The 27,630-nt window shown below is 51.3% G+C and overlaps 2 protein-coding genes across 2 annotated transcripts in view; both read right to left on the minus strand.

The window, feature by feature from the left end:
• Window positions 1-685: 685 nt before the first annotated feature.
• Window positions 686-27,563, minus strand: PYROXD2 (pyridine nucleotide-disulphide oxidoreductase domain 2). The gene is made up of 16 exons (XM_003994289.4): window positions 26,748-27,563; window positions 22,427-22,446; window positions 19,802-19,895; window positions 19,644-19,717; window positions 14,449-14,604; window positions 12,144-12,297; window positions 11,250-11,311; window positions 11,056-11,153; window positions 9,076-9,217; window positions 8,537-8,671; window positions 7,192-7,264; window positions 6,773-6,929; window positions 4,170-4,324; window positions 3,351-3,457; window positions 1,741-1,861; window positions 686-968 (listed from the first exon to the last, which is right to left on the minus strand). Exons 1-16 carry the CDS (start codon window positions 26,872-26,874, stop codon window positions 898-900), a joined length of 1,746 nt encoding a protein of 581 aa, XP_003994338.1. The 5' UTR covers window positions 26,875-27,563; the 3' UTR covers window positions 686-897.
• The window catches only part of HPS1 (HPS1 biogenesis of lysosomal organelles complex 3 subunit 1), a 32,514-nt gene continuing 25,676 nt past the window's right edge, over window positions 20,793-27,630 (minus strand). Inside the window, exon 21 of the mRNA XM_045040526.1 lies at window positions 20,793-22,446. The gene's annotated coding sequence lies outside the window, so the exon portion shown is untranslated. The remainder of the gene's footprint in view (window positions 22,447-27,630) is intronic.

The raw sequence follows: 27,630 nt of genomic DNA on the forward strand, positions 1-27,630 counted from the left end.
AAAATGAAGACGTGGTCTCACCAGAGATTTCAGCCAGCACTTGCCCTCAGCCCCACACGTTCCTTCTTCCTCACTTCCTTCCTTTTCTACCTCCCTCCCTTTCTTCCAAATGTTTTCCCCTGGGAAAAACATTTTTTGGGCCCTGGGATGAAGCACGTGGGGTTGAGGGCAAGTAAGAGACGGAAATCTCAGAACCCAGACCAGAATCAAATTTTCAACAAGCTCAGAAGTTCAGTTTGTCAACGCCGAACAGGGCGCCGTACTTAGTTTGGCGGCCGTTCTTGTGCGAAAAGCCCAGTGGACCCGAAGATCACTCTGCTCTGTCCTGGTCACACTGCTTCCAGCAGGCTGTTTTCAGTTCTAGGTGCTAAGCTAAGCAAAGAACATTGAAGAGACGCCCTTCCTCAGAACACAAAGATGACAATAGGACCTTCATGGATAATATTAGCAGCTGGACCATCACCGTGCCCTGAATGTGTATGGTGTGTGCCAAATACTGGACTAAAGTATGACCTATTGTCCTACCTGATCTTTAGAGCCAGTCCTTTACAGATGAAAAATCTGAGTTGAGCAAGATTAAGTAATGAGGTGGTTATATCTGTATCTATCTATATTTGTGTCTATATCTCTGCATCTACTAAAACATACAAAATATACAGTAATGTATAGAAAAGACGCAAACCACTTATCTAAAACATTGTTTTTAATAACACAAAACCGGTTCACTCATGAAGACATGGGTACCAGGTTAACAAGTATCAAATGTAACCTGTACGTTTCTCCTAAAATAGTGCCTTGAGCATGAGGGCTTGTCTGCCGTATCCTGGGAAACTGACCCAATGGGGACTTAAAATCTCAAGGGTAGATTCTTTGTCCTGGGTCAGAGTCGGTTCAGGGTCACATGCTCTTGAGGTCTCTGAAGACGACATGGGCTGCATTGCGTCCCGCGGCTCCCATGACGCCTCCTCCTGGAAGGGAGTCTCCCGTGAACCTAAGCGGTGCTCACGACCGTCCCCAGGGAGCAGGCGGGGCCAGAGCTCATGGGGAAGCCAGCAAGGAAGCAGAGCATGGGCACCTGCAGGGCGGTGCTGGAGACGTGAGCATCAGAACTAGGACGACTATTAAGACAGATTCTGGGCTCGCCTCCAGGCTTCCTGCTCAGAACTCTGGGCAGGGGGCCCAGTGCACAGTCCAAGCACCTGCCCCCTCAGTCTGGAAAGCCAACGCGCTGGATGGAGACCCTCCGGGCGTGAAACTAAAGCGTCAGACTAAAGGTTCAAGGGGCAAGGGGTGGAAGCTCAGACCTCTCTGGGGCGTGTCCACAGGGGATGGCAGCCCTGGCAAGGTCAGCGAGGCTTGGAATGGACGCAGGCAAGAATTTTTAAATTAAGAAACGTAATGTTACCAATTCCCACTGGTCTGACACCTGGAGGGGGAATTCAGGGACACGGGTCTTCCACAACCAAAGTTGGCATTTGGAGAGCCGCCTCTGGGGCAAATTTTTAAACCTCATTTGGAGGAGGTGGGAGCTACCCCGAGGGTGTGGCCAGCTGGCAGGGTCCCCTCCTCCCACCTGTTTCCTGTGCACTGAGAATCCCCAATATGGGGGATGGCCTGTTCTCATGGGAGTTCCTTGCTCCCCTCCATCTCTCCTTGCCCCCCTTCTCCCCCGTCAGCAAGCTTCTGCCATCCAGCCAGCCCCCACAGCCCGCACAAGGGAAGAGGGCCCACGTCACTCACCAGGGTGGGCACCGCTGCCACAGAGATACAGGCCCCGGAGAGGACAGCGGTAGCTGGAGTGCAGGGGCACGGGGCGGGCGAAGTAGAGCTGGTCCAGGGTCATGGCACAGTGGAATATGTTCTGCGGGAGGCAGGGCCACAGTCGTTGACATAGGAGTGTTATGGTCTTTCCGGCCTTTGCAGGTTTCTTCCCCTCCCCTTCTCCAAGGAAGGTTCTTTTCCTTCCGGCATGTTTTCTTGGAAAGGGGAGGGGAGAGAGAGGACAGCTGCATGTCCTTGGGCTGGGGATGGAGTTTTCCAGAGGCATTTTTCAGGAGGAAAGAAAGGTGAGGAGCACCTTCAGAGTGTGAGAGGGAAAGAAGAGGGAGATGTTAAGTGTTTGCCGAGGACTACAAATCCTCCTCAGTCTGTTTGAAAAATGGAGGATTTGACCTATTTTGGCAGCCGGCTCATGTTTCCTTGGCCGAGACACCCACCTGAGCCTGGGTCCCAGGGGTCCAAGCCCCAGCAGAGTCACAGTGGATGGCAGACAGGGACAGGGTACTCAGGCTTGGTCCTGCTCCCCTGGCTGGGGTCCGAGCAGCTGGGAAGGTGTGGGGGCAGGGGGAGCAAGGGGAAGGGGAAGGTCAGACTTGCAGGGCAGGTCTGGACAAGAAGATCACACCTGCTGGACGTCCCTCCAGCTAACCACGTCAGCATGTCCCAAGCTGGGCTCCTCCTCCCCTACCCCCAAGTCTGCTCTCTTCCACCTTCCCCACCTCGGTGGGCGGCATCACCTTCCCTGCCTGGGCCTCCAGGTGGACCCTTCACGTCACCTCCACCCTGACCACATTACACTGAGACTTCTCAGTTCAGCCTGCCCTATGCCTCCCATATCCATCCACTCTGTTCCCTTCCCACCGTCTGGCCTCCCGCACTCTAGATCTGGACCAGCGCTGTCCAATAAAAACATAACATGAGCCACATATGCAATTTTTATTTTCTAGGAGCCACATTAAAGTTTAAAAAGAAAATGGTGAAATGAAAGTCAATAATATATTTTATTTGACCTAACAGAGCCAAAACATTATCACTTCAACATGTGACCAATACAAATATTATTAATGAGATGTGTTCCATTTTTTTTGTCCTAAGCCTTTGCAGGCTGGTGGGTGTTTTATGTGTACAGCCCGCCTCAGTTTGGCCTCACCCACTGAAACCACCAAGAGCCACGTGAAGTTGGTGGCTGCAGTATGGACCTGGCCTCCTAACTGGTCCCTTTGCCTCCAGTCTCAACAAGGCTTTGATAAATCAGAGAGGAAAGTCCAAGGACCTGCTACCTTAAGAGGGGAGCTTCCTCTGAAGAAAGCCAGATGGGAGAGGTGGCCATGGATGTCCAGACAGGGGACATCCTGGTGACCTTCTCAGCAGGCACTGCCTCTCCTGTCTGATCTTACTCCTCCCCACTCCCTGGGTCTGACCACTTCTCTGTCCCCTCTCCACCGTGGTCTCTGCACTGTCCTCCCTTCTCGATACGGGCTGGGTGTGGACAGACAAGATAAAACCAAGTGGGCAGACCAGAGAGTGGGGGTGCAGGGAGAAGAATGTGATGAGGGATGCCTTATACTCACCCCTCCAGGAAGCCCAAAAATTCTCTCCAGATCAGGCGGTGTGAGGATGTCCCTGCCCACCACGGAGCCCTTGAAGCCAGGGGCGTAGGCCTCGATGCAGTCAAACACTGATTACAGAACAACAGAGAAACGAGATGGTGTGAGCAGGAAGAAGAGGAGACGCCATGATTGTACAACTTGGCAAATGTATGAAAATTCACTAAACTACACACTTAAAATGGGTCTATTTTTATCATATGCAAATTATATCTCAATAAGCAAAAAATACATAAACAGTCCATGGGCAAGTAAATAATTCATTACAAAGGCCTCTGGGTCCACCCCACTTTCCCACCTGCTCATCCCACCCCTAAACACAAAGTTATTTGTCTCCCGTGTATATGCAAAGCTTTCTTCACCTCCTTGCTCTGCTCAAGTTGTTTCTTCGCTTGGAATGCCCATTGCTGCCTGGCCAACTCCCATTCTTCCTTTAAAACCCAGCTCAAATGTCTCTTCCTTATCTCTCTGGCACATACCTTCCTTCTTCGACTCACAGAGTAAGTTGTATTGTAAGACTGGTTTCTCTATTTATCCCCCCAAATCCCGACTGGACTGTGAGTAACGTTAAGGACAGGAATCGTGTCTTTCAGGCTTTCTTAGCCCAGTGCTGGACCCTAGCAGGCACTCCTTGTGTTGACTTGGGTTCCCTTGGGTTCTTCTCTCCCTTTGGGGCAGGACCTGGCATTGTTAATCCTGAATGCACAGATAGGAGGAGAGGGGTCCGTTGGAGCTGCACGGCCACCAGTCACTCTGGAGACAGGATGGTCTGGCCCTCTTTACCTTTGTCTGCATAAGCGTTTCTCTCCTGCTCATCCCACACCTTGCCTCCAGCCAGCGTGTAGGGAGTGTACTGTGTGAAGAGCGAGACAACATGGCAGCCGGGGGGAGCCAGGGTAGGGTCCAGCGAGGAAGGGATGCAGAGCTCGATCATAGGCCTGCCACATGGGGGAGGAGAGAGGGTCAGGGGCAAAGAACAGCAGCTTCCCTGAAGGAAGGGCTGGGAGCTTCTCTGAGGTGCCAGGGACATAACGAAGGAAGGCCCGGGGTAACCTGGTGCCAAGGTCACTGTCTCTTCGAGACTGTGGTGGTTGCTTGCCTGCACGGGTTCCGTGTCCCCCAGGACAGTCCAGAATGCTCCAGAGGAGCTCCCAGTCCCTCACCAGCCTCCCCACCCGCCACCCCAGGGCCTCTGGTTCCCTTTAGCCTCCCTCCCCAATGGGTGCCTGTCCCCACCTTCCTCCACTACAGCCTGGGCTCTGCCAGGCCTCTCAGGTCTCCAGGGCCCAGCGGGCAGCACAAACAAATGAGGGAAGGGGCCAGGCCTACGGCAGCAGATGCTCAGGTAGCCGGACTTCATCCCCGGTCACCTTTCCCTGAGCAGGCTGGGAAATCAGAGCGTCCGGGGCTGCGGCCAGCAGACAGAGCCCTGAGCGGTTTCCCACCCCCTCCCCTGCTAACAATGCCCCGTCTCCTTGGGGCACGTTTTCCCTCTAATCTCCACATCTGACCACCTTCAGGCCACGTGAAATGGCCTTTTCCCTGCATCCCTCATTTACAATGTGTCTTCTGAACCTGGATGTCCAGTAGGCAGCTCCAGAGTAACCTGTCCAAACCCGAATGCCTAAAGCCTGCTCCTCCCCAGCCAGACACACCAGATTCCCCTTCTTCGTAAAGACAAACACCATCTTTTAGTGGCTCCTCTTTCTTGCTCACACCTGACTTTTGTCCAACAGCAGATGCTGCCAGCTTCACCTTCAAATACCCAGTATCTGGCTACTTCTTTTGCTGCTGTTGTTTTTAAAAATGTTTTTAATGTTTTATTAATTTTTGAGAGAGAGACAGAGCATGAGTGGGGGAGGGGCAGAGAAAGAGGGAGACACAGAATCCGAACCAGGCTCCAGGCTCTGAGCTGTCAGCACAGAGCCCGATGCAGGGCTCAAACTCATGAACCATGAGATCATGACCTGAGCCGAAGTTGGACACTTAACCGACTGAGCCACCCAGGTACCCCTATCTGGCTACTTCTTGTCACTTCCACCACCCCTACCCAGGTCTGGGCCACAGTCCTCTGTCTCTTGGATTCTGCAATAGTAACCAATTGCAACAGATGCCTTTTTTTCTCCAAACAGTGGTCAGAGGGGTCTTTCCAAAATGTAAGTCAGGCTCTGCACAAACTTGCCTGGAGTAAAAGCCAGGAGTAGCTTCCAGGGCCCAGCAGGATACAGCAGCCGTTGCTCTGGGACCACCCCCCCCCCTTCACTCCCAGGTTCTCTTCCTCTGGCCTCTCTGGTCACATCCCTGTGCCTGCAACACACCACTCCAATCCTGCCCCAGGGCCTTTGCACCTGACTTGCCCTCTACCTGGGTGTTTTCCCTCAGATATTGATAAGATTTTTATTCTCAATTCTTTGGGTCTCTGGTGCCATGCTATCAGAGATGCCTTTCTTTCCTGACCTTCTTATAAAGGCTAGCAAATCCTCCCTTCCTCTGACCTATTTTTCTCCATATTATCAGTGCATGTTTGTTGATTGTCTTGTCTTCCACCACAGAAGGTCAGTGACCTCAGGGCAGAGGCCATGTTGACTTTGCTTGCTGCTCTGTGCCCAGGTTCCTGGACTAAGCCTGTTACAGAGTAGGGGCTCCAAAATATTTATGAATGAATAAATGGGCATTGCCTTTTACCCTTCTCTCAGGGCACTTGTCCTCTTTACCTCATGCTATAAATATTTATGTGCCTGCCTTACGATAAGCTCTGTGTCCGTTTCATGCCCCTGCCTGACCTCCAATTCCCCCAACCTGTACTCAACAGAGTCCCGCCCAGAAAAGGTTTCAACAGGCTTTGGTGGAAGTTGACACTATGGAGAGATACTTGCTCCTGTTAAGGTCCCTGCCTGTTCCCAGAAGGATGGAGAGACAGCTGAGATGGGAGGTAGGAAATGCTTGTTAGAAGTTTTCTATGAAAGCATCTTATCAGAGACAAGAGAATATGGAGCAGGGGAATTGGGTGAGTGTGTGCCCATTGATGGGGCTGCCAAATCAGAGAAACCCCTTCTCTCCCAGAAAGCATTTTCTGCAATTCTTCTCCAAGGCCAGTGCTGTTTTCTCTGCAGTCCTTTGCTCTCCTGCTAATACGTGACACTTGGCTGAACCACGTCCTACTCTTTACTCCTTACCTGCCCTGGCCCACAGGCTTCTTGTCTAGATGTACTTCCTATCCTTGGACTTAAGTATGGGTTTAGGCAGATTCTGAGACACTGTGAATGTTTAACACCAGGAGGAAGAGGCAATCCTTGCCATGTCTAGACAGACCCCTCACCCACCCCTCACCTGGCCCATGCGTGTAAGATTGTAACAGGGGACACCAAAGCCCAGCGGCCACCCACCTGTGGGAAGGCAGGCCATCCATGGCATCTTCAAAGGCCCGGTGGAGGAGGAGGGTGTCTTCACAGTTTAGGTGGATGGAGCACTGGTGATGGGGCAGTGGCTGGCCCCCGGGAGCACTGGGGGCCGCCAGGAAGTCAGGCAGCCTGTCGACAGCCACTGATGGACCAAAGAGGAGGATGAGGGCCCAAAGGCCCATGTCCTCAGATCCCAGGATCCTCCTTTTCTACCCATCACCCTGCTCACCCAAGTGATGGACTGCAAAGAAAAAGTATGAAAGAGTGTTTCACCTTCAAACTAGGGGGCAGGCTGGAGGGCAGAGAATAGAAGTGATGATGTAGGCCAGTTCTTCCCAGACTTGGAAATTTCTCACTCAGGTAATGTCAGAAGAGACAGCTCTGCAGTCTGGTGTGCCTCTTACCATTGATCTTGGTAACAGGTGACTGGGTGTCTAGTCGGGAGATCCTGTCCATGAACTCCTCAGGAAGCCATTCCTGGAAGAAGGTTCCATGAAAACGCCTGAGGATGGCTGAGGCCCCAAGGGGCTGCCTTCTTCCTTTGCTCAGGATGGTCCCTCAACCTCTACTGCCAGAAATCCTCTCCATCCTTCAGAGATCAGCCAAAGTACCTCCTCTGTGAAGTCAGCCTGGATCCCCTCCAGCTTAACACTAACCACTTCTTCCTTTGAGCTCTGCCAGAGCAATGAATATGGCCCACACCAGCTCCTGCTTTGGATACGGCCAGTGGGCTACAGGCCCCTTTTCTCCTCTGGTCTCCAAGCTCTTGTAAATCTTGGTTATTTCAGAATTGTCTTGACAAGATGCTTTTGAACAGATGTTTGTTGAATTTTCTTAGTGGAATTACTCAGAAAAAGTGGTATCTTGTCCCCCCCCCCCCAGGTAGTCCCAAGAATGGTTGGGACCTCCATACTCATATACATATTATCATATCTTCTGGTGACAGGGAAGGTGTGATCAACTGCAAAAATTTCCCCCAATCCTCACCCCTCCCTAGATGCACACACCTCTGTAACATCCTCCCACTGTGATTCTGCGCTTGTGACAAGTTCATGTTAGGAAGTAGGATGCAAACAGAAGCCTGAAAAGCACCTGCATGAATGAGTTTGCTCACTTTTGTCCTCGGCCAGACCCTGAGAACATGCCTGGACTTACATTGGAGGATGAAGGACACATGGAGCAGAGCTAGTCAACCTGGTCATTCCAGCGGAAATCGTCCTGGATTAGCCCCAGCCAGCCAACCTGGGCACATGAGCAAAGCCAGCCAAGGTGAACAGGACCCACTAGTTGACCCACAGCTGATGGAAGGTGCATGAGCAAGCCCAGATCGGCTGAACTCAGCCAAGTTCAACTGAATTCTCTAGTTCTGTGTGCTAAATCAGTATTCTTAATATATGCCCACAAGCTGAGCATCCATATGGCCATAATTGACACAGATGCTGGAATTAGCATTGGCTAGAGGGGGAATCAGGGTAGTAGGGTAACTCTGGATTAAAAGTCAGACCCGGGTTCTAGCTCCGGCTCTGCCAATCACCAGCTGCATGGCCTAGGTCATCTCATTCCTTCGGACCTTCTTTCCCACCCATGAGGCTTCTTCCCTGTTTGCTACCTGCCTGTTGGGTAAGGAAGAGATGGCTTCCCCCAGTGCAGATACCTGGCACTTACATCTCCCGTCCTCATGCAGTCCTGGCTCCCTTGACCAACACCCCCCATGTTGGCGGACAGCTTGCCTCCACCCTCAGGCCTTACCTGTGGTGTCAGCTTCAGGAAGGTGACCTGTGGAGATGCGTTGGACAGCACCACCTTACTCCTCACCTCCGAGCCGTCTTGCAGCACCACTCCTTGGACGTGCCCTTCGCTGCTCACCTGCACTTTGGCCACTGCCTAGAGCCCACCAGAGTGAGGCCCCAGAAACCCCCCAGGAAGAAAAATACAGTTGGATCTTGGAGGATTTCCATTGTCTGTGCTGCTCTGGGGTACTGCCAGCTTCCTCAGCCTGAAGCCACCCTGCTGGGCTCTGCAGCAAAGTGGTGAAGACTTAGCCCACTCACTCTAATGAAAGGCTCAGCCCAAATGGGGTTAGGGGCCAGAAAATTCAAAGGAGGTGGTCCGAAGAACAGGGGCCTGGTTGACAGCTGCCCAGCCATTAACAGGCTACATAAATTCAGCCCCTTGATTCCAAGCCCCACGTTGTGCCTCAGTTAAAGGAGGGACCTTCAGAATTTGACATTTGGTTCTATACTGAGATCCTTGCAAATAATCAGGGTAAGGGGTAGGGGGACATTCACCTTTTCAGTGAAGACACTTGCTCCATGTGCAGTGGCTGAGCTGGTGATGGCATCAGAGAGGGCACCCATGCCACCCTGGACATAGCCCCAGGCCCCTTGCATCCCCTCGAGGCCCCCCATCACGTGATGTAGCAGCACATACCTGAGGACAGACCACTGGGATCAGTGGTTGGAGGTGGAATTTAATCCCAGAGCTTAGATGCAAATAGACCTTTCTTTCTGGTGCCATTAGCCTCTCCCTCCCCCTGTGCTGCCTTTCCCAACAACCTTTGAATGGGCACTGCCTCCATGCCATCAGGTGCCATCAACCCTGCCTCCCAAAGAACTTTCTAGTTCTTGCTCCCTGAGGCCTCTTCCCTGATCCAGGCCTCTCCTCTCATCCCTAAAGTGCTGCACTGATATTCTTCTAGTTGGACCACTTTCTCCCACCCTTTCTTTCCTGCAGGCTTGGAGCCCAATCTCAAAACCTAGCTGAGTCCTGTCACTTCTCTCCTTTGATGCCTTCACTGGCTTGGTGTTGCTCTCAGGGTCATTGCCAGTCTCTGAAAATGACCTCCAGGGCTCCAGCCTCCTCCCTCACCATGCTCCCTGTTGCGGTCCGCACTCCTGCCAAAGCAAACCCCCGCATCATCTGTGCTCAGCCCCCAGTGTCTGCACATGCTGTTTTGGCAGGTTCAAGGCCCCTTCCTCCCTCGTGTTTGTTTACCTAATTCCTCCTGTCCTGAGAGTCTCAGATTAAACATGCCTTCCTCCTGGAGACCTTCTCTGACCCTGGACAGCATTGTTTCCCTGCTTTACCCCCATCCTAACCCTCACAGAACTCCGGTATCATCATCTGCTCTGTGTCTACCTCTCCTATTAGGATTTCAGCTCCATTCACTACCTGGCCCCAGGTCCTGGCACAGGGAAGGGCTCCATCAATATTGACTGAAAGAATTAATGAAGAAACAAATTACTTAAAGGCACACTTCATAAACTGGGCAGTAGCTAGGCCTCCTGGAGACCTACAGAGAAAAGGACAGAAGGCACCAGCTGGAACATCCAAATTGGCTGGTGGATGACAGAGTTGGCCAAAGTATGGCAACCACTGCCAACCCCCTTCTTCCATGGCCCTGGGGAATTCAGAGCTGGCTTAATGTGTGTTGAAAAACCACTTCCAAGGGTGGTTCTCATCTTTTGAGAGAAAAGCCACGTTGACAGCTTCTAGCTGCATCTTGTGATACACCAGAAATGGTCCAACACTTGGCAGTATCCTCTATCCCAAGACACATACACGCACACGCACACATACAAACACACACACACACACCCCACACACCCTCCGTTCCTGCTCCTACAAGTGGCCATTAACTCATCCCATAGGTACAGACTTCACTGTGTCTGCCTGCCCCCTCTTGGATCAGGCTGTCAACACAGCCCCCACCTATAGCGTTCCACCCTCACCAAGGTGTGTGTGTGTGTGTGTGTGTGTGTGTGTGTGTGTGTGCGCGCGCGTGTGTGTCTTGGAACCCAGGGAAAGGAACTTTGTGTGTGTGGGGGAGGGCTAATGGGACTTTGTGGGAGGAGAAGAGACAAAAAGAGGAGAGACAGAGAAGAAGGAGTGAAAGGGAGAGAGAGAAAAGAAGGAGAAAGTGGGGGAGGAGGAGGAGAGTGGGAAGTTGTTCATGTTGAGATATAACAGTGGGAGAGAGGCTTTTCTCGCTGAAACAGTAAGGAGTAGTGGCTAAGAAGGAGGATTTTGGAGGGTCAGACAACGTGGGCTGGAAATCAGTTCTGTAACCACTAGCTGTGTGACTTCAGGCAAGACCTGCCCCTTCTCTGAGCCATGGCTCTCAGATGTTGCTCTGAGGGTTAGATGGGAGCTTGGGTTCATGCCCGGCTCACCCAGAGAGCTCGGTGAGCGGTAATAGCAGCTGTTAGCACTTGTGGGGGATTCACTCTGCTCTCGCTGCGCCCCTTACCACCACACCCCACACTCACCCACTCCCCGGAGTGTGGGGACTTGTCATGGCTCCGATCACAGCATCCGTTGCCAGAGTGGCTTTTAGAGGCTCGGACTCAAACCACTGATCCAGCACCTAGGACCGCAAAATGTCAGGGAGAAGGGCATAGGGACCTGGGGAGGACAGTCCCCCTCAATGTGGGGTCCAGCCTGAGGGTGGGGAGCCCCTCACCTTTGTAATTGGAGCTGTGAGGACCTGGTAATACTGGGGCAACTGGGCTCCCAGCACGCGACCTAAAAGAGAAGACCCATAACACATAGGCTGAGATAGGCAAGAAAGAGTCAGTCCAATCTGTGATATCTCTGCTCCTACCTCTTTATCTGTACAATGGGAGTAATATTTCATATCCCAGGAGCTACTGTGAGGACTGAGTGACATATGTAAAGCATTTGCAAGTTCATAGGCACTTAATACATTTTAGCTGTTAGAATTATTTTTGGAAAAATGTTAACTTGTACCTTATTCCCTTACTCCGAACTCTGTAAGGCCCATACCCTGGGAGGCAGCCAGCTAGGCCAGGCCATTGCTCTCAGGCTGATTCACACTCCGCCGGAGGCTCATGGAGCAGGAGGGCCCCGAGGACACGGATCGTGATCTTTAGCTGTTGTAGCCCCAGTGCCTAGCTTAGTGTCTGGCACACAGCACTTGCTTAATACATTTCGTCGCATGAAGCTTCTTGGACTGGTCATCTGAGAGGCAGTGTCTACTTCTGGCATTTGTGATAGATTCTACTGGCTCTGATCAGTCCTTCACTCCTCCCCGAATCCACACACTTTGTCCATGCAACTCTGCAGCGTCTCCCGCTGGAAATCTTTCCAGTTGCACTCCGCCTTTCCTTGGGGTCACCCTTCAAAATGAACTATTTGCATATAAGCCTTTTCTCAGGCTCTGTTTCTAGGGTGGGCTGGGTGAAAACCTTCTCCCCAGAGTACTCGGACAGCCCCTATTAATTGGTGGCAGGTGGCAGGCCGAAGAAGGCTCAGGCTTTGGTCCAATCATCAGGAAAATGGGCTCGAGTCCCCAAAGGTCACTCATCATACCCAGATGCCTGCACTTTGGACTTACCTGCCTGCAGCAGGGGTTTGAGGGTGGAGAGCGACTTGAGCCTTTGCAGCAGGGAACCCCTCTGGAAGGCCTCCGCGTCCACTGGCGCTGCATCCAGCAGAGGGTCTATGGCTAATGCCAACCGATTCATGAATGCCTCATATTTGGGGAACGCCTGGAACAGAGAGCCCTGAGTCAAGGCCCCATTGCTTAGAATCCCACAAGGACATTGCCCCACTGCTCTGCCCTCCATGCCACCCCCATGTGGCCTGCTGCTCCTAGCCAGGCCTCCGTGACTCCTCAGGCAAATTACTCCCAGTTCTGGGTCTGTGAGCTGATGTCAGCACTAGGGGAGGTCGGAGAAATCCTGAGCAGTACATGAGCCAGTAGGGTGGTGGCAGGGACAAAGAGTTATGCTGGCCAAGACCAGTTGTCAGCCACAGAAAACTGGCAAGTATCCTAGGATGTGGTTTCTGTGATAAACCGTGAAACCACTTTAAAGTTTCTCTTCTCAGTCCTGTCTTCCCGTGTATTACTGGTAAAAGATCCCTTCCCCTGTATTCCAGCATGATGACTATTGTTTCCTGGCCTGCAAATCCCCTCCATCCTCTTGTCCTATGCAGAAACAGAAGCCTACTCCCCATCGCCCCACAAGCCCCCCAAGCCAAGTCCATTTCTCTCTTTCTCTTTTTCTTTTCAGAATCCATTTCAACAGAGTGGTTAGGACACCCACCCTTCCTTCACTGGGTGGGTGACAGGAGCTGGGATGGAGGCCTCTGCCACCAGGGCCCTGTCTCAATCCTCAGCCCTCAACTTTTAAATTTTTGGTTCATCTATACTCATGAATATATCCATGGAATTTTAATAAGGTTACAGAAGGAAAAGTTCTGTGTGGAAGTACATTTGAGAAGTCTTGATAAAAATGACCTTAGCAGCCTTCTCTACAGTAGGCCTTTAATGTGACAACATGAAAAGATAAAACCGGAATTCGGTTTCCTTACTTTCCACCCCGGGATGTGGCCTCTGCCTCCTGTTCCTGTGGTCACTAGCATGCAAGGCCTCAGCCACTGTCCTATAGGCCTGGGGACGTGGCCTTGTCCTGAATCCTCTCTGGTGCATCTGAGATGGTCAGGGTTTAGAGGAGAGGGTGGAGGCAGGCGTCCCCAACCCGCTGCACAAAAGAGAAGCACTTTGAAAAAGCAAGCTCCCCAGGTGATTCTGCTCATCGGCCAGGCTTAGAAACCACTGGCTGAAGAGAGATTCTGTGTGTCTGCAGTTCTCTTGGTTTTACTCAACAATAGAGTACAAAAAGCAACACACACGGATTGTATTGACCTAGGTTCTCCTTACTGTCCTCACTGAGACATGAGTTAATACTATGCCTCAGCTTGTGTCTAGGCTTGGTACAAAAATATGTCCATTTAAAGAATCTATATCTGCAACACCAGTCACACCAGGCCCATAAGATCATTCAGTGACTCAAGGGGCACCTGGGTGGCTTAGTCAGTTAAGCATCTGACCTCAGCTTAGGTCATGATCTCACCGTTTGTGAGTTCGAGCCCTGCATTGGGATCTGTGTTCACAGCTCAGAGCCTGGAGCCTGCTTCGGATTCTGTCTCTCCCTCTCTCTGCCCCTCCCCTCCTCTCTCTCTCAACAATAAATAAACATTAAAAAAAAAGATTATTCAATGACTCATATACATGAAGGTACCCAACAAATTCCTTATAATGCAATCCCAAGGGAAAGCTATGCATTCTCCATCAGACCTATGTCCTTCCTTCCAGCAGACCGGCATGCCATCCTGGACAATTTCTTGCCTTGGGCTGCCTGGGGATTAATGCCAGATCGAATGAATATTACAAATCTCTTGTCCTAAATTCCTGATCCAATTCATTCTATCCATAATTGTCTCTGATCCTCCCTTCATTCCTCTTCTTTGGCTTTCATGGACTTAATACTGATAACCACCTGGAGTTCTAGTTGTAAGCAGGAAAGATGGAAAGCACCGTAGTAGAAGTACATACCGGTGGATTCCCTTTTGAAATTCAGCCAGCAGAGACCACCTGAACAGTGGCCTCATAGTTTGAGGGTCTCCGGTCTCCACCGGCCTTAATCACTGTCTTCCATTCCCTTCTCTCTGAAGGGCTCGGATCAGAGGCTACCACAGACCGAAGCCCTCCTAGGGTAGGTGGGGTGGCCCGTCCCAGCCCTCGTGGCCTTTGGACGACATGCTCTAGGGTGACTCCGACCAGGCCCAATTCCTTTCAGGAGCCACCTCCAGGCTGGCAAGGGAGGAGGAGACCCGTTGCCAGTCCCTTTCCCTACCTGCGCATCTCTCCGCGAGAACTGGGCAATCTGCTTCTGGTTTTCCGCCATGTCTGTGCCCAGAAGAAGGGACCTGGGGACTCTGTTCCCTGTGCCCTCTTCCAGCATTGGGGTGAAGGAGTAGGGGTTCCGAAGATGAAGCCTCAGCCCGTGTTTCTGCAGGACACACATAGCAAAGCAACATTTTAAGGGATCTGTGGCCTCTGCCCTTGACCCTTCCCTGATTGGGTTTGCAACAATTTAGGTCTCTGCAAACAGTTCCCCGAGGCACGTGGCACTGGTTCTTACATTTTCTAATGTAAGTGCATAAAAAGCGTGCTTGCCCAGGCACTCTTTGGCAGGCCACGCCATACCACAACATGTCATACCACACCATGCCACACTACACCACACCATCCCACACCACACTATACCACACCACACCAAGCTACCCTGTGCCAAGGACTGTACTAAGGTTTACAATGATCACCTCACAACAACTCTAAGTACATTGTCCTCATTTTACGAATACAACAGAGGCACAGGGCAGTGACATAACTTGTCCAAGGTCACCTTGGGAGGTGGATCTGGGTTTCAAAACCACATCTCTGTGACTCCAAAGCTCTGACTCTCAGCACTAGTCTATAACTGCCCCCACTTCAGAAATAAATAATTAAAATTTAGAAAGACACAATAAAGCAATGGTTATGTGAAAATCCATACTTACGAGGTAGATAAATTATTCACATCAAAAAATTTTATTTACTTTGCAGACTCATTTACTCCAGGGTCACTTTAAATGGAAGTTCCCTTGATGCATTTAAAATATGATTTGACTTACAAATATTTGACTGGCAAACAGAACTTTCCAAGAGCACATCTACTTCTTCAATGGAGGTACAGATCAAACACAAGGGGCCTGAGCTGGCCCCACAAATAAGACTTACTATTCCAACTAAAGACTTGTTTTTTTCTGAAACCACTTTATTGAGTTATGAGTGACATACCAAAAGCTGTACGTATTTAATGTGTTTAACCTGATGAATTTGGCACCTAGAGACTTCTTTCCCAGATCCTTGGCCAGCTCCCTCTCCTCTCTGACTGCTCTGTTCACATGTCACCTGAGCAGCAAGGCCTCCCTTACCAGCCCAGCACTTTCTGCCCCCTCGTCTTGCTTTATTTGTCTTTGAAGCACTTACTGCCCCCTGGCTAACTGCATACTTAGTTACCCAGTCTCCCCCAAGTGGAATTTTAGCTCTATGAGCTCAAGGACATAGTTTCTTTTCTCAGTGCTATATCCTTAGCACCTAGATATAATGCAATCAATACGTATTCTGTTGACTGAATAAATGAATGCCATGTTGCAGACCAGGTACATGTCCAGAGACAGAAACAAGATCTGTGAGTAGAAGTTCTGGAAAACACAAGGAAACCAAAAAAGCCCTCTCCAACAATTACAGCTGACATTTCCCTAAGCCAGAGATATTCCAGATGGTGGGATCGCCATGGGGAGAGCATTCTGTGGAGGTGAGTCCAAAGGTTTGGTAGGGGTTTGGGCTGGAAGACCTCCAGAGTCCTTTCTAACACCAACATGGGGAAATGTATTTGATCCAAGCTGGAGAAAATTTCAGGTTGGTTTCTCTCAGGTTAGTCTTTCTCACCCAGGAAGTATCCTTAGTTTCTCCTTTTCCTTTCCCCTCATCCCAACACTCACCAAGTCTCACTGGCCGAGTCTCCAGAAGTTGTCTACTTCTCTCCATCTCCACTGCCCCTCAGCCCAAGCCACCATCTTGTGAACTACCGCAGCCACCGCCTCACCCATCTCCTTGAGACCACAGCCGCTTCTACCACATTCCATACCACCCAGCAGGCGGACTGACCTTTCATGAAGTCATAAACTCCATCCCTCCACTTCTTCTGCCCATGGCACTCAGAATAAAATGCAGTCCCTCCTTCACAGCCTACAAGGCCCTATGTCAACTGATCCGGACCCCCTCTCCCACACCCTCAGCTGTCCCTCTGCCATCACAGTCTACTTTCTTCTGCCTTGGGCCTGTCCACCTCTACTTCCCTCTGACTGGAACATTCTCTGCTCAGGTGACCACAAGGCTGGTGACTTCTTAGCATCCGCATGTCAGTTCAAATGTCACCTCCTCAGGGAAGTTTTCCTGGTTGCCAGTCCAGGCTGGACTTCTGGCCTTCACTACCATATTGTCTTGTTTTCCTTTCTTTAGGCAACACCTACCTCTACTTGAAGTTCCCTTCCTAAGGCAGAAGCCTTGCTGCCCCCATTCACCACAGTGTCCCCAAGGGCTTCTCCCAGTGCGGGACACAGGGAAGGGGCTCAGAAATGTTTACTGAATGAATGAATCAATAACCCACCCCAGATAAGGGACCCAAGAGTTATTTCAAGTAGAACTAATTGAATATGATTTTTTTTTTTTTTTTGTCTGACTCAGGACTTTCTCATCAATTGAACCTTTGCCATTCTTGATGGCTTTAATTATGTGGTGTCAGAATCAGAAGAGGGATGTTGAATCACCATTAGATTGGTTCAGATCGTGCGGTTCTCTTATAAAAACAAAGCCCTTCTTCTGATTTCCCCACAAGTGTTCTCAGCATGCATAGCATCCTGGGTGGAAATCACTAGGAAGGGACAAGGTGTATATGAGGGACCAGAGGTAAGGGAGATTCAAAGGGTGTGGTTCCGGGCCCCAGCACAGTCCTGCAGAATCAGCCCTCAAATCAAGGTCCCCCAGGGTCCCATCAGTTTCCCACATTGTTCTGACAGACCTGAAAGTTTGAGAGCCTTGCATCAGGTTTCCAGGGAGCAAAGTGGGAGCACACTGATCTGGTTAAGGCCCGGAAGAACAGAGAGGAAGGGGAGGGAGGACAAGGGGTTGCCACTTGAACGAGGTCAAGGCTGGCCCAGGAAGAGCAGGATAAGGCAGCCCCTGGCTGATGCGGGAGAAAAGACCCCCAGGGCAGAACTCTGCCCTCCCAGCCTGGATTCCACTGCTTAATGTGGGGTGGCTATCAAAGCAAACCAGGATAGTGGATAGACCCGGGAGGTGATCCAATCTGATGTTCTTGTTGACAGCTGGGGAAACTAAGATCCAGAACGCAGGCCCCATTGAGGCCCCGAGTGGGTGGGGTAAACCACCCTCTGGCTCAAGGATGGAAGAGACACAGTGGCACGAAAGGCTAGCCTCACACTTTAGGTGAGGGCTTAGTCTAACCGGGGACAGGCCTGTAGTGGCCAGGTCTGATAGGCAGTGGCCGGCCCGGGTCCCCGGGTCGGCTGCCTTATCTTTCTGCGGCCTCAGTTTTCTCAGCTGCTACATGGGAGTTATAGTGCTAGCTGACAATTATTGAGTACTAACCATGCCCCAGGCACTGCACTAATGATGAGCGAACCTATTAAAACCACCACAATAGCCTCACCGTGTAGGTACTATCACCATCCCCACCTTACAGATGAGAAAGACGGGGCGCTGGGAGGCAGCTGATAAAACCACCAAGCAGGGATTCAAAACTGTTAGGTCCCAGGGTGTGTAAGCTCAGCCCTGTCCTCTGCCCAGGCCCCACCTGGAGAGCTCCTGCCTGTGACCTTGTCCATTGCAAACTGTAACGTGCAGGATCGCTATCAGGATGCCTGTGGCGGCACATTGGACCTCAAGAACAGGGAGCAGGAGGCAGGTAGACCTGATGCAAATTCTGTCATTTCCCAGTGTGTGAACTTAACCTCCCAGCACCTCGGTTCCCTCGTCATAAAACGGGAACACTAAAACAATTCTTGTCTCACAGGTGCAGCCCAATTGATAGAGCATTAGAGCTTGTAGCCCAGGTTGTGACACTGGTAATTAAACTGTTCTTTATTGTTGTCTGGAAAGAGGACATTCCTAGAACGACTTCAGTTGCCCTGTTGTAGATGCCTTCCAGGTTGCCAGTGTCCTATTCACCCCTCCAGGCTCCGCCCGGGATTAATTCTGTGCATCACGAAGCAGGACTGTTCTGTCCCATGATTTGGGCACCACGCTCCTATTAATGCAGCCTAAGGTTAGGGGTCAAGTCATACACTCAATTCGCTTGGGAGTTTCTAGTTAAAGGAACCCTATGACAGAAAACATTTTCAAATGAGTAACTTCTATAAAGAGAATACTCGTGGAAATTTCCATGCTGTCATCCTGAGTTTTCAGAAGTTAGATTTTTCAAAAGGAGGGTCTACCCACAGTCCCCATCTGCAGCCACATCTGCCACTATGTATAATGCGTGCGTTTGCAGGTTGCCTTCAGCTCTAATCTGGTGTGGACTGCGGACCAGAGACCCTTTCCCAGGCCTTGGCTAGATTTCATCCGGTCCTGCCTGGTTGGCCGTGATTTCTCTAAGTAGGCAATAGTGGTTGAAGATCTTATTAATTTCAAACTTTCAATTTAGAGCAAAGTTGATGCTAAAGTGCTCACAGCTTCTTGTATGGATGATACACAGGATCCTTTTCCCTGAGTAGTGGTGACCCAGGCACAAGCAGGGAGAAGCTAAGTGGGCTCCAGAAATGCGGGGACCGGGTTTACAAAAGAGGCAGTGATCTGCAAGGACAGGGGCAGAGCTGGGTCAGCCTGTGGCCCAAGGTTAAGCTGACTAAGAGGAGTCATCTAGGGGCCAGTCAGCGTTCTCAGGACCCCTCAAAGCAGCCCAGGAGCCAGAGGAACTGAAAATCCCTGGGGTCCAACTTCCTGCTCAAGAGACTGAGAATGGTAACAGGATCTAAAGATTAATGAGGGAAGAAACCGGGCTCTTGTCAGAGGCCCAGGGAGGGGTTCAGGCAGGTACCCAGCGAGGGCCAGGTGACATGCCAGGAGGTGATGGGGCTAGGCAGAGCTGGAACCCCAGTCCTGTGCAAGGCACCAGCCAGTGTTGCATGCAGGAACATGGGCCTGGTGTTGACAAGGCTTGTTCTTCAAAAGATGTCCAAGTTTTATGTGAAATTTCCCATTTTTAAGGCACTGGGTAGGCTTCACAAAACCCATCTGCGGGAATGCACCAAAGAGAGCATGTGGGTAGACAAACCCTTGGATAGAAGAGAGAACCCAGGTGCAGGGAACCACGTGGGTACAAAATAGGGAGGCTTCACCCCAGGTGGGGAAGCTGGAACCGCCCCTCCCCCACCATCAGGCCATGGGTAGAACTGGGGGGGGGCGCGGGGGGTGCAGTTCTACCTTCAGCTCCAGGTCGGTGTAAATCTGTGGCCTCAGCAGGCTGAGGAGGTAGGATGCTCGGGAGAACTTAAACCCTGAAATGGAATCCGATAAAGACAGTCACCGGTGGCCACCACTGGTCACTCTCTGCCACCCCCACACCACCTCTCAGGGCTCACCTGGGATGATCTCCTCAGTGACAGCTGCACCTCCAATCACTGGGCGTCTCTCGAAGACTGCCGTGTTCACCCCCAGTCTCTGCAGGTACGCCGCCTGGGGGGTACACAGGGTCTTCCCTTCATCGCTGGGGCCCACCTGCCAGCTCAGGGTCCTCGCTACAGGGCCAGCGTGCTAACCCTAGGCTCATGCTGTTCTCGCCTCTGGGGATGCCATTCCCCTTGCTTCCTCCGTAAATGTGCACTTTCCCAGATGTCTTGCAAGATGCAACATGACTGGTCCTGCCCCTCCATGTCCCAGCTGAAGGTGAGCTTCCCTCCTGCATGGCCTGGGTGGCTCTGGGAAGTCACACTGCACCCTGCCCAGGCCCGCTCAGGGTGCCCATCTCCTCTAGGTGAGGGTAAGCCTCGTGCCTCCTCAGAAGCACAGAGGCAGCGCGTGAGCTTGCCCAGTGAGCACCAAGCTAGACCGCCAAGCTCTACTTCCTCTTTCTGCTGGAGCGGCCTCAGCACCTAATCCATCTGGCCTGTTTCCTCCAGTGCAAATACGGGCCTGATGATGGTAACACCCCTTGGCCTGCTTCACGCACTGATCCCTGACACACAGCACGTGCCCAAGAGAGGAAGCTACCTTTATAGCACAGCTTTATTTGGGGGGCGAGGGGACAAATATTGCAGGGATTTTATTAATTTTTCCTAGCACTTCGTGGGAGATCAATAAGTATCTGTTAAACTGAACTGGCCCTGAGTCTACAGACCTGCAGTGCTGGTCCTCCCACTACCATCCCTGCCAAGATAACAACAGAAACGGTGTAACTCAGAAAGCTTGTTTCTAAAAGTTTACTTGGCAATGACTCTGTGCCAGACCCGGTGAGTGCATCACCCCATTTAATCCACCTCACAACCCTAGGGGCGGGTGCTATGATTCTCCTCATTTCACAGATGAGGAAACTGAGGCCCAAGGAGGTAGCTTGCCTCAGGCTCACAGAGTAGAGGTGTTGGGAATTGAACCCAGATGGTCTGGACTCAGGATCTATACTCCTGACACATCTCAGTGTGGAAGAAAAAAAGCCACTCTGGCATTGGGAAGCCGCCTGGCCCTTGGCCGTAAACCATACTCTCCCATAACACTTGAGCAGCCTCACAGAATGACCACCTCAGACTGAGACCATGATAAATGGGACAGAACAAGCCCATCTCACAATTTTGTCTGAGTACAAACATAAAACAAGGGCTCTGGGTCACCCACAAGATACCCAACACCGCCTCCTCTCTTGGCCAAAATTAGTGGTTGCTGCTTCCTTACCAGTTATCCTCTCCTCCTACTGGTCCCTCTCCCCATAGATAAGATTTATCGAGATGCTAGTCGCAGGGGCATTCCTGCTCTGACAGTATCCAGTCTAGAGCAAACCCCTCTTTTGCCCCCCAGATCATCCAACCAGAGTTCATATCCTAGAATAGGCTCTTCTTAACCCCCTTCTCCTGAGCTGCACCCCCCCCCCCCGAAGCCAGTCATCACCCAACTCCCTGAATGGCAGGGCTGCGTCTGGGTGGGTCTTCGGCTGGAGGGCACTGACACCAACCTCCCTTGGGCTGGGAACCTCCAATAACAAGAGTCCCCATCTGTGAGGCTTTGTGTGGCTGGTCCTTAAGGCATGTCACTTGCTGGCTTTATGGCAACTCTGAGACTGGGCATTTTTATTCTTTTACCGTGGTTGAGAGAGCCTAAATGACTTGCCTTGACCTTCACAGATAGAAAGTGGCAGAGCTGGGGGATGAGCCTGTGTTCATATTAACATAAAATCAATGTTTTAAATTACTCATCAGTTGAGTTACATAGCACTCCCTGTAAAACGTTCAAGTAAAACTAATATGTCAGGGAAAAAGATTAAGATTTCACGCAAGTCTCACGGCCCCCTGTCCCCAGCATTGCGAAGTCCTCCCGTATGGATATTCTAGAGCAGCCTCTGCTTCAGGAGGATGTACCGTGCTTGTCTTGTAAACACCTCTAGCACACACTTTAGCTTTCTAGGGGTACAGGGACCAGAGTTTGAGAAGCACAGCCTCAGGATAGCCCTGACCTGGCTCAGCTTTGGACCTAGAAGCCAGTGGTGTTGTGGCAGGGCCCTGCCTCCTCTGCTAGCCTGGCTTGCTCGCTGTCTCCAGGGTATACCTGGGGCTGTGTGGCTGCTGGGTACTTCAGGGTGACACATGGTGGAGACCCAGCTGTGCAGCACAGGGACTATATACGCAAGGACCGCCCCCTCATCTGTAGTCAGAGGGCCCCACCCACCAGGCCTCAGCTCCCCAGGCTCTGACATGTCTCCCAGCCTATGTCAGTTACATATGCTCCCACCTCTTCATCATCTTGTTTCTGAAAGCTCCCTGACTCTCCCAAAGTCATGGGGGAAATGCACATATGTTATGGAGAGGAGAAGAAAGAGAGCCTCTGATACTCTCCTTAACTACCAAAGAAATCCATTTGACAGCCACCGATCAGTGCCCTGGAGAGGAGGCTAGCCTGCCTCCCCATGTCTCCTGTGGCCCACACCCTGCCTGCTTCCTCACATTCCGGCGACAACCTCATGTCCAGGGGTCATGAAGTGGGGCAGAGGGGGAGGTACTCACAGCCACCAGCCCATTGTGTCCTGCAATGAGACAAGGGAAAGAGGAGGAGAGGAGCAGTGGTCAGCAAGCAGACAGACATATACCTGAGGAACGTGGTCACCCATCCCTGTCCCCATGCTCGTCAAGATCCTGGGGAGGTAGCAGAGAGTTGGATGTTGCAACAGCATCTAGCTTGATGCCATAAAACACCTGGTCTGTGGGGAGTCAGAAAACCCTGGTTCTTGTCCTGGCTCGAAAAATGTCCCGTCACCCTGGCCTGGCCAGTGGCTCCATGCTGGAGTGATGGGTGAGGAGAAATCCACAGTCATCAGACAAAAGCTATCTCACGAAGCCTCGCATTGCTGGGTTTCCCAGCACCTGGGGATGAGCAAGTGACTGGTGAGGGAGAGTCACGGTTTCCGTGGCAGGGACAGAAGGGGAGCGTGGCTGGTATGCTGCTAGGCAGACAAACCCTCCTTGTCAGGTGTGGAATCACCGGCTGTCCAGGTGCGTGCTGGGCATGTGGACGGCTGCTGTCCAATGTGGCTTGTTCTCCCCAAGCGTGGTTCACTGTAGTGCCCCGGAAGGCTTTAGTCACGTGACTCTTTGTCAACCACCAACATTCCTGGAGTAAGATGGGAACAGTTCAAAATGAAGTCACTGAACACAGCTTAAGGAGTGCCAGCTGATTGGGTGAACTTTGCTATTTTACATGTTTAAGTTTCTTTCCAAAGATCTTAGGAGGGCTGCCCCTGGGTTAGGAGCCCTAAACTTGACTTGGGATCCCATGTTGCACACCAGGCCCCCCTGGTAGCAAGTGCTTCTCCTGTTTCGAGAAGCTTCAGGACCACCCGAGAAGCCCTCCCCAGAGTCAGCTCAGCAGGGTGAAGGCGGGCCCTGGGACGGATTTCTCACAAGCCCCCAGGGTCATTCTGATGTGGCCATCAGAGCCAAGCACAGCCGGTGGGGTGGGAGGGCCTCTTCTTCCCTCACTCTCAGGATAACGCGGAGCTGCTGATGAAGAATCCCTTGTCGGGCAGAGAACAGGCCCTGGTTGTTTTCAAGTAGTGGGGACAGGCCTTGTCTGGAACACTTGGCACACATTCCTCCTTGGTGACAGAAGGTCACTCTGAGTCTTCAGGGATGTCAGTAGAAGACTATGTTCTCTGAGCACCAACCTGAACCCGGCGTTCACTCAAATAAAACGTTCAGCCATTAATTTGACAAACATCCATAAATAGGAGGCAGCAATGACCCACATGATGGATTTCTTCATGGCTGAGCTGATTTTGTTTTACATTTTCCACATAGAGACTCCCAGAATTTGAGAAGTCATTGAGCCAACTTCTCTTCCATTAAAGGAATCTCTAAAACAGAGCTTTTCAACTCCCTTTGACCATGAGCCACAGGAGGAAGTGTGTTTTACACTGTGACTTGGTACACAACCCACCTAGAAATGTATTTAACAGACAAAAGCTTCATGAACAATATCAACTCATCCACGTGATAAGCATGTGAAGATCCATTTAATTATATTTCATTTGGAAAGATGAGTTAACCTACTGTTTGAAAAGTTTCTTAATAAGGTTTAAAAAACATGCTGGATGGGATTCATGAATGGGTTGCAACCTGCAGTTTGAAAAGTCCTGCTCTCTAATATATACATCAAATTAAAGCCAAACTGTCCTGGGCTCAACCTGGTTTCTGCTATTTACAGAACATGGCCCTCGGAGAGTCACTCTGACCTGCCATGAGCTTTGGGCTTCTTGCAGTGTTGGAGGGAGAAAAACCAATAATATATGTAAAGCACCTGACCCTGGGCAGGCCCACAATAAATGGTAGCTATTTGTCTCTTGAGTAGTGATCATAAATCTCAGAAACTGAATAAAAGCTTCCAGGCAACTCGGTCCAGTTCAGTCATCACGCGTTAGCCCATAGGTGCACAAACCTCAAATGACAAAGGTCAAGATTCCATCAGCCCAGGACCCTCTTTCCTCCACTAGTCCATCCCCAGTCCTGCCTGGGCCCTCCTGTGGCTTCTGGTGACCTCTCCTTCCCCTGTGAGGGGGTCTTAAGCTACAGGCTCTGATAACCTCCAGCCTGACTCCAGGGATCCATAGATAGCCAGGCACATGGGGCTCGTGAGGGAAGCTGCTCTGGACTCGGACTTTCAAATGTGGCCTGCAGCCGCCCGCGTCAGGCCCACTCCAAATTCTGGTCAGATGTGCTGACTTCCACTGAATCCTAATCACCAGGGGCAAGGCCCAGGAACTGCATTTTAACAAGCTCCTTGGGTCACTCTTAGGCATATTTAGTCAAGTGACTAATCAGGGTCATCTTCAAGGTGGCTCCCAGGTAGTGGTGTGACCTCAGGGAGCAGAGATAACCCTTCTCTCGGAAGATGGCCACTCTGTTCCTTACTTGGTCCCCAAATGCCCTTAAACGGGGCTTCCCTTTATGTGTAGCAATTAAACAATGGCAAGCAAAAACTCACACCTGAGACTCACACACATGTGGGCTATTCACCCTGGCTTCTGGTGACCTGGAGTCAACTGTCCCTGCCAGAAGGCAGCAGGGGTGTGCCGTCACCAAGGGCAGAAAGGGAGTGGGGGGGGGGGCGCAGTGCCATTTACTGCACCCAGTTAGGTCTACAGCTGGTTTCCCCCCAGCCAGGAGGTTTGTGACAGTTGTCAAACATAGCCATTGCTACAATTTAAATTATATAAATTTATGGTGAAATAAATTATAAACAAAAGTCATACATACTCAAAACTTGTCAACTTCCCACATCATATTACTGTGTGTCACAATTACCTATGCTCTTGTGGTTTTTTACCTCTGAGCAGCCGTCAGCAGGCTGCACTGTGTCACAGTGTCACAGTGGGCTGCTGCGACTCTTTTCCAAATTCACATGCAACCGCGTCACCGTGGTAACTTGAAGGCGGCCATGGTGGGAGTATTTGCACCATGAAAGTCAGTGAACATTACATATCGTGGCTCCATGTATTGCTTTGTTGATGGTTAGAGTTATGAAAGCAATGGAGAAAACGCTAACAATGCAGATGAAACCCAACCGTGTGCTGTGTCCCTGGCTGTTCCATCGTGAAAAAGCACAAAGAATTAAGAAAGTATTCTCCCAGAACGGGAAAAACATGATCTGTTTGAGCGAAGTCTCTCCCGTCATGGAACAAGTCAAGTTCAGATGTACCTTTGTTGCTTTGCTTCACTTCTACTCTTTGAAGTCAATCAAAAGGTCAAACATTCCCTTGGGCATTAGCCTTATTTGTCAGTAGGAACCAGAAGGTTGCTAAGTGTAGCAAAAAATCCCAGAAATTTGAAGACAGCCAGTTGGCCACCTGGAATTTAGAGTACTGCGTATCTTATTTGTAAAATCGTGTGCTATGCTTCTTTCATTTCAGTATTTATACTAAACTTACGTATATATATTTGCACACATTTTTCCCTGGAGAGGTGACTGTTAAAAACATTAACTGGCCATGACTGCTCTTAGAACATACAAAAATGAAGAGATGTCAGAACAGGATGCAGCTTTAAAACTGTGTAACAAACGTCTTCTTTCAATCCTGCCATTGTCTGTCTAAGCCCAGTGGGAGAGAATGCCAGAAGAGGCCCCTAGGGAGTGTGAATGGAAGGATCTGAGCAAAGGTAACCTTCTCCCAGCCCCACGCCCTCACACAGTCACGTGTCAGAATCAGACACTCTGTAGCCTGGGGGTCAGCGAAGTGCAGCAGATGTGCAAGAAAGACAGCAGGGGCTGTTAGCCTCTGCAGACATGCGACTCATTTCTATTTTTCCCTAACCCCCCTTTATAGAACTGTCCAGTTTCCTTGGGGGATACAAGGTCTTACTGGTGAAGTGGTGGCGACCAGAAGTCAGGGCACTTGGTATGACTGGATGTCATGGGTCTGTTATCCCAAGGCTCTTTCTTTCCAATCCTTGTGTACCATACGCTTTCTAAGAATGTGGTGCCAAGGGGCTAATTTTGCAGGAGATACATGGAAACCCCTGCGCTCACCTATTCTTCTCTGGTCATTCTAGAAGGGAACACCAAAGCCCAGAGAGGGCAAGAGTCTGCCCCAGACCACACAGCAAGTTGATGGCAGAGCCAGCCCCACAACCTTGGTGCCTGCTCGCAGACTAAGTGGGCTTTCCACCCCTGCCCCGCCCCCCGACTCTGTTCTGGCCCAAACCCTGGCCATCCTGTGGACAGAGGAGAGGGAGGGGTGGGGCTTGGGAGTGGGCCCCCAACTCCACTCCCCCACCCCCCGGGCTCTGAGCAGGGCCGCCTTCCTGCCCCTCAGCTCCAGCACACCCTGGTTACCTGCTCCTATCACCACGGCATCGTACTCAGGCTTTAGGCGTCCTCTGGCTTCCCAATGAGCTCCTCTCCAAGCAGGGCAAGAAGAGGCACCTAAGACCCGGCTGAGTCCTCGGCCACTTGCAGCCATTTCTGCCCAGTACTAGGCCAGGAATTTGCTTACAATCAGCTTTCTGTGCTGCCCGGGCAGGGGGAGGGGCAGGGAGAGAACAGGAAGAGGAGGAGCTGCAGTCCAGCTGCCGTACTTGGCTCTGGGCCAGGACTATTCAGAGGACATGCAGCCTGCAGAGTCCACACAGGGCAGAGTCTCGGGAGGTCATCCATTCACCGGGCAGAAGTCGTGCCACCTCCAAAACGTAGAACAGGCACTGTGCGGTTAACTCTAGGGCTCCCATGTGCGGGGGGCTGTGCCGACCACAGTCCCCAGCCTCTCACGGAAACCCTAGAAACCCCATTTTATGGACCAGGGCCACTGAGGCTCAGAGAAGGGACCGGGGAGGTCATGCAGGCAGAGAGTGTGCTGGCAGGGCCCCCTCCCCAGCACTGTCCTGCTTCTCATCAAGGGGTTTAATGTCTGGGATTTGCTGCGGAACAAGTCCAGAGGACGTGCTGTGAGACTGCTCTAGGGCCACAGCCTTCTGCCGGCAGGATGATGAGGGGCTCGACACCCACCGCAGGCCCAGGCAACCCCACAGGGTCTCCGTGACCAGAGCCTCAGTACAATGAGGGCCACATCTGTCGCTGGGGTCCCCCCGAGAGCTGCGTGTTCTCTCCCAGACACTTGAGCACCCTGAACTCAACAGGCTGCCTCAGAAGCTTGCAAGGGATGGGGGTTCACCTTTTTCTTTTGAAGGCCTGGTCATCTGTCTTCTGTCCTTTGGCACCT

The sequence above is a fragment of the Felis catus genome, chromosome D2 (assembly GCF_018350175.1).
Source record: "Felis catus isolate Fca126 chromosome D2, F.catus_Fca126_mat1.0, whole genome shotgun sequence".
NCBI lineage: Eukaryota > Metazoa > Chordata > Mammalia > Carnivora > Felidae > Felis > Felis catus.